At 39.7% G+C, this 7596-nt stretch overlaps 1 protein-coding gene across 3 annotated transcripts in view; it reads left to right on the forward strand.

The window, feature by feature from the left end:
* LOC145436595 (uncharacterized) overlaps positions 1 to 4948 on the forward strand; it is an 88600-nt gene extending 83652 nt beyond the window's left edge. For 2 of the 3 annotated variants that reach the window (XM_080313978.1, XM_080313977.1), the window contains exon 7: positions 832 to 4948. In XM_080313978.1, the coding sequence (XP_080170104.1) occupies positions 832 to 1091 (260 nt within the window). In that variant the 3' untranslated portion in view covers positions 1092 to 4948. The remainder of the gene's footprint in view (positions 1 to 831) is intronic. The other variant, XR_013914323.1, reaches the window with a different exon arrangement.
* The last annotated feature ends 2648 nt before the right edge of the window (positions 4949 to 7596 follow it).

Raw genomic sequence — 7596 nt, forward strand, 5'->3', positions numbered from 1 at the left:
CAATTCGTGAAGGTTCAATGAAGTTACTTGTGTACCACTGAGATGTTCCTCCGCACCACTAGTGGTACGCGTATCACAGTTTTAGAACCACTGCCTTAAATGAACCAAATATACTCTTATTCCTATGATTAGGTGAGTTCTATGTGGAGAAGGATGTATAGGTGGTATTTGTAAACAGAATCCACGCATCCGATGTATGTGGCCTATCGGGTCCACGGACATATGAGCATGCGACAATACAGCATGCAACACTTCGTCATGCCACACTTGGGCATGCAGCACGTGAGCAATTGCGGGTTAGGGGTTAGTTAGGGTTGGATTTAGGTTTGAGTTAGGGTTAGGCTTGGGGTCAAGCTATATATAGCGGTTAATTTCAGGGTTATGTTTCGGATTAGGGTTAGTTTTGCGGTTATAAAGTCACATGCTTATGTGACGCATGTTAAAGTGTCCCATGCTCAACTGTCGTTTTGCAATGTGTCGCATGCTCATATGTCGGGCAACCAGCAAATGGATGGTATGTGGCATGCATGTCCCAGATAGAAGCATAAATTTAAACAGTATTTATTTCCTATAGAGTCGCTGTATTTAGGTTTTTTCGAAGTTAGAAATTGAAACATTTTTCCGAAACCTGAACGAATTGCGTATTATGCGAAACCAGGAGAATGTGCTCCTACTGGAAGTAGTTTGGAGTCTTTCCGAAAAAAATCATGAATTGACTCATATTTCACGTCGCCACGTCTTATTCTACTTGCGGAACCTTATTGACTATTTTAGCAGCCTCTGGATATCACATCATCAGTCTTTGTTCGAAATACATTTGTGTCATTTCAGCATGCAACAATTCTGTCTTCATCTTTCCGAAGGAACATCACGAAGACTACGTTCTGTATAAACGTACTCTGTCGGGTATGGCGTCCTCCACCGTTTGTTTCTGGATAGGATCGGTAGATGGAATCAAGCCGGCAAAAGGATCAATTCTAAGTTACTGCACGCCGGGTGCGCCGGGTTTGTCCTGCAATACCATCGCAGCTTTTTTGAAGGGAACCAAAATCGAAGCGATTATAAATGGCAAACGCTGTACTTTGATATGACTCGAAGAATTATTTATAGGACATACATATGTTTAGTCATGTCCAAGAATGCGGCAAGAATCTACATCAACGGTACCGAGATCGGAAACATACATGATATTCCAGCAGAAGTTGCTAAAGATGGGGTGCTCATATTTGGGCAAAATCAAGATGGTAAAATCAATGGTGATATTCCTGGGAAACCGGTAGATCCTCAACAGGGTTTTTACGGCGAGATCGGTGGGATCCATATCTGGGATAGAGTTCTTAACGCAACTCAGATTAACCGTGCGACGAACGCCATACGGTGTGGCCCTGTAGATGATGCGTTCGTGATTATCAACCAATCGAATGCATGTGTGAAAGGTAATGTGATGACTGACTTTATAGAAACTTGCTTGAATGTGTAACCCAATACGCACATCGGTTCAAATCTGCGTGGAAATACTTGTAGCTGATTCGGGAACCGTCTCGCCGAACACACTTCAAGGAATTTCAGTTGTTAGTGCGATTCTGCTGTTTGTAATGATGATTTATATTAGCATACTCAAAAACAGCGGTTCTGAAACTCTTTTAGACACCCTCCTTGATGACAGTGAAAAATCCCCGCATTTTCTTGTGCAACCAGAATGTTTGTAATCCCAACAAATAGTTTGATGGCATGTAAGGTTAAGACTGCTGAGAGACTTCTCAAATTTCTCAAATTCGATTGAGTACTTTTGTGTTGCCATTAAATGCGCTTCATAAAAGTGAATTACTACGGAATTTACCGAATGTACTTGGAGTGGCTACTTTGAGGTTGTAGCCACTTCGATTTAATCAGGGGTAGGCAACATTTTTGCCATCCAAGGTCGCATTTCGATTTTTATGTAGCTTACGGACGCATTCCAAGACATAGCCGTAATGAACTAACTGGCCGCCAGATACCCAACTTCAAGTGTTCATTGCTCATGTCCAATCCCGGGGAAGTCCAGATTAATGTGCTTTATCATATAGGCTTACTATATGCACCGAAATCGCGGGTGGTCGTCTTATGAATAGCTGGTGGAATACGACATGGTCGCGCAATGCGCGAATTTTTTTTCGGATTAACGAATGAATTTCGTCATTAATATTATTAGATTCACATACTGCTACCAATTATCTATTCTTTCTCAGCACATATGATCAGATTCACTGGTAAAGTTGATGGAGGCAGTGTTTTCGAGGGCAAGGTATAAATTATGATGCATCTTCGGGTGGACTGATTGTTATTGGTCACTTTGTTGCATGACCTTGTTTCTTGACCTCCCATCAGGATGCCTGTATCGCCCACACGTGCCAGACAAATTTCTTTCTTGAGAAGCACACGATTCTAAGTTGATATTTATATATATATTCCATAATTTCCCCTGCTGTTTGCATCTGCACTGTGGGCTCAGATTGGAAAGGGCGATATCAATTAAGGTCGAGAAACGAAGTATTTGATTGAATGACAGTGAATCGCGCGCAGTGCGAAGAAAATATAAAGATTAGTCAAAATCTTTCAAATATTCGAAAGTCAATTCGCAAAGTCCACTTGGCCGTCGACGGCCAACAAAACTTACTCATTAAATTACTTGTCACGGCCGCACAATTTGCCTTCCACGGTCGCAGGTTGCCCACCCTTGATTTAAATCCTTGCTTTTTAGCTAATAGCAACACCTATCACCAATTATCATAATCCAGAGACATATTCTGATCGGTGCCATCAGTCTAAAATAAAAATCTAACGTCAGTGTATGGATAGTGCCACGCACTTATTGCATTTGGAATCGTGATATAATTAGGAATATTACCGTTGTTGAAAATTGGCAGTTTCATTACATATTTAACAGAGGTGGTCAAAGTAGTCACCGTCGCTACTCAAGTAGAAGTAGGAGTAACACCGGAATTTCTACTCAAGTAAAAGTAGAAGCTCACAAGTAAGTAAGTAGGTATTCTACGCCTATTTTTGCCTAAAAAACTGAAAACTGTCAAGTAGAAGTAGAAGTAGTCTAAAATCGTAGCTACTTAAAAAGTAGTGCGAAAGTAGTACTTCGTTACTGACCACCTCTGATATTTAACTCCTTCCTAGTTCAAATATCCTCACTTCTCTCATGCGACCTGGTGTCCCTCTCAGATGCTTTTACCCCCCCCCCCCCTACCGATTCAGAACCACTGCTCTTGAATTTTATTTAGTTTCCGATAATAGATTTTATTTGTAAGTAAATTGCCGCGATTTAGAATGAATATCTAATAGGCCTACGAATTTACGAGTTTGCTCGAAACTGAAATCGAATATATGCTACGTATTTACTGATTCCATGAGGCCATATATTACTTTTACTGTACATCAGGGGTGTCGCGGGCCGGATTCATACCTTCAGATCGCTCGCGGGCCGAATTAGTCAAATGATTCTAAAATGTTACCTCAAAATGCATGCCCTTGTTTTTCACTTGAACACCTCACCTATACACGTGACGTGATATTATACTATATATTACTATCAAGGGGCTCCATTCTAGCAACATCTTTATTCGCAAACAATGGAATTCACGAAACTAGGATGATTGAGCGGTTGACTACAGTTATATACCCCGAAACAGTGGCTCTAGCGACGATATAAATTTACATATTCTATGCTTCCTTTGTTATAGTCGTAATCCGGCATTAGTCATTTGTATGCGTTGTGAGGAACACAAGCGATTTGACTGTAATCGCGGACGTTGGAATTGGATTCACCAGGATTAAATCGCGATTCAGGTTTCTGTGGAGGCCAGGGACCTTTTGAGCCAAAACGGTTGCAGAAGTGTGACTTCAAATATTTGAATTATATTTTATGACTATTTCAGTCCTAACCTGTAACCTGTAACCTGTAACCTGCGCATAACGGTTTTACATCATTGATGTTTGCGCTTACGTGAATAATTACTTTGTGGTCCATTTTTTCATAAATCTCTGACCCCAGTGAGCACATTTTGCCGTTGTGGAATTGGATGTCAATGCCAGCGACTTGGCTCTTAATGGTGATTAGAGTGAAACCATGACACCGCTTTCGGTTGGTCATAATGTGGCTTATGAACATGAACATACTCGACATCTGCTGTTGGAATAATTGATGGAAGTATTTCTACCCAAAAATCTAAGTATTTGTTAGATATGTGCTGAATAACTACGAGTTGTTTCATTTCCTCAGAATTGCTTCGCGGGCCGGATGAAATCATCTAACGGGCCGTATGCGGCCAGCGGGCCGTATGTTTGATACCCCTGCTGTACATTCTAAAATTGTAAAGCATATCGGTCACTTCTTTTCTACATTTTCTTTTATTGATTAATTTTGGCGCTTATCGCCTTGTTTTTACGCCATGATAATGAATGTTGTAATGTTCATTGGTGTTTGGCTTTGATACTCTTTTCGGACAACTTCCATTCACGCATCCATTTAATATCTAGATATCGCTCGCTGGCATGTGTCCTCATCAATGTCTTTTGCTGCATATTTCAGGGGCTAGGCTACAGTTCGATTTTGGAAATCATTCATATACCCATTACTTTGATACCAATGAATCAATCTTGTTGAAATTTGGACACAAGGTGCCTTGTGGGACATCCTAACTTTGCTGGAAATTTGGTGGAAAAGGGTGAACTCCACACGGCACACCGCGCAACTCGCTTCCCCTTTTGTGATTGTATTTTACACAATACGAAAGATGTTCTAGAATGCTCCTGGTCGACCGCTCCGATTTCGATGTTTAAATTTGATTTTAACCGGTTGTCAAGTAGCGATGACATGTGAAAATATCATTATATATTGTACATCAATGCGCAAAATATTATAATAGTTTTGAGAAGAAATAGACAGTTGACTTGTAGTCAATTTGAAATCAATTTCATTGTTCATAACGTCGTGCGTCACAACCTGGAGAACTATCGCTGACGTTCGATCAAGACCCTATGGGACAATGCGACAGGCTGATTCATAGGCTACAAAAGCCTCGGAGAAGTGAAATGGTGAAGGTGACCACCGTTTACCCAGATCAGGCATGGTCAGATTTGACTATGCAAATATGCTTCATAACTCGACTTGAAAATGGACAGTTCACTAGCGCCTTCAATAACACTGGACAACAAAAATATTCATCATGGTAGGTGAGAACGATTTACGGTGTATCGGGTGCGCTGAGTTACATTATATATCCAAACGGCCTACAATAAATGTTTTAGAGTTAGTAGGTCCATCTGCACTGAAACCAGGGTTGTAATGACTCGAGTCATGACTCGACTCGAGTCAGACTCGAGTCACGATTTTTTTGTGACTCGACTTGACTCGAGTCATTTTCTTGAAATGGGAAAATGACTCGACTCGACTCGAGTCAATATTTGGATTGACTCGACTTGTACTCGAGTCATTACGCATGACTCGATCCAAGTCATTGACTCGGCTTATTTTATATGACTTGAAGATGAAGAAATTTGCCAATCGTAATGGCTAGATCAACCCATTTGACGAATTCTGGCGACATCGCTATTTTTCACCACTGCTTGCGTTGCACTCGCCTGATATCAGATATGCCGCCGAAAAAACAACAGACAATGGTACATAGTAGCAATGCATTGTACAAAATCATCCAGTGATGAAGAGGTAATAGATCCTCCGCAATCAAAGTACTCAAGACTTTTCAATTATACAAGCAAACAATCGAAGCAAAGTTCAATTAGAGCCAGTGAAATGACTCAGATGGTCAAGAGACTGATAAGCTCATGTGTAGATTTGAAGGGGTTGATTCTTTGCATTTTTGGGCGACTAGAAAGAATGAGTAATCAATGCTCTTCAGTGTGGTTCAAAAATGCTTGTCAATTCCTGCATCTAGTGCCCTAGTGGAACGTGTATTCAGTAGATGTGGATTTATTCTAAGGCCATGCCGCTTTAACATATCTGAGGATCTCCTATCCTAATTAGTATTTTTGAAGTGTAATTCATTGATTTGATCTGCTGCCTGTGAAAACACACAATACCCCCGTCCATTTGACGTTTTGTTATATGTGCATTGTGCACGTCAGTAATAATGAATGCGGCTAATGTTGTGTGATGTTTGTACAATATGGCTGTTCTAAAATAACTTCATTTTTATTTTCCTGGGTGGCTACTTGATAAAATTGTTATGTTGCATAAAAAAACACTGAATTTGGCCTAATTTGAAAAAGTAGAATCAATGATGTGAGAGAAGAATATTTTAGATTTGAAAATAAATGGAGTATTTTCAGTGAGAAATTCTTTCATAATAATATAATTACATACTAGTAGAAAGCCGGCTATTTTTTCATATCCAAAATATTCCACTCTAATAACTTCGCTTCTTCTAGTTAGAATTGAGCCAAATTTGCTATGATCCATATTTTTACACAATCTAACAATATCATGAGGTAGCTGGTAAAATTCGAAAATCTCTATTTGTAATTAATCAAAAAATTTCTCTCATAGCATTGCTTTCCACTGGTTGAAATTAAGCCAAATTTTAGTTCTTCTAGGCAATTCAACAATTTTAAGAAGTAGCCTAATTTTTGAGGTTTCGTCCTATTTTATGAGCATTTTTGTTGAATGTGGGGCAAATTCGATGAAGAGACAGGGAATCAGCAATGAAGTAACGCTCCGGCGGCTATTTCGGGAGCTGAGCAGGAAAGTTAACCTTTTTTAGTCAACTACCTGATAATGTGAAAGTAAAACTGTACCCCTAGACCCTACATAAACATGCATCTGTTGATTCTCTGTCAGCTGGTATCTAGACGTGAATTCGTTGGTTCTCTATAACCAATTTGTGAGCAGTCGTCGATGTGCTCGCAATAATAACTCAATGCTTGTATTTGTGATGTATCAGACTGAGAAGACAGATATTTGATGTAAATCTCTAAGATTAGTACGATTATCATATTGGCGGCCTGTCTCGTCTATCTGTAGCTTCGGTAAATATGGCCAGGAACTGTCCGTTATCAGCCTAAATAAACATGTGCCAAGACTCTAACAGGAACAAATTAAGCATGTTTGGCAAGCAAGGAATTAGATATCACCAAAGCAGGATTGAAAACATAAGTTGAACATGACTTCAATACCGTGGCTTGGACTCGGACTCGAGTCATAACTCTATGACTCGGACTTGACCCTTTAAACGGTGACTTGGACTCGGACTCGACTCGGTGATGAATTGAAAATGACTCGACTTGACTCGAGTCAAAACCACAAAAGTAAGATTGACTCGTGACTCGAAACCATGTGACTTGGTTACAACCCTGACTGAAACCATGACAATGTGAGAAATGTAAAACACAATTAAATCGGCGGAACGGAAATGTGTTGTATAAATATATTTCATTCCACATATCGAACAAAAAAAAAATACCCCATTTATTCGTATTTTCATCGGATTTTCCTAATATATTTCAATTTGTGACAATAAGCTTTCTATACCGATAAATGTGCTTGAATTAAACAACAAACAGCAGTAATTTGGTAATAACAAACCAAGTATG

Source organism: Botryllus schlosseri, chromosome 3 (genome assembly GCF_051294905.1).
Source record: "Botryllus schlosseri isolate E-star chromosome 3, Bs_hap1, whole genome shotgun sequence".
NCBI lineage: Eukaryota > Metazoa > Chordata > Ascidiacea > Stolidobranchia > Styelidae > Botryllus > Botryllus schlosseri.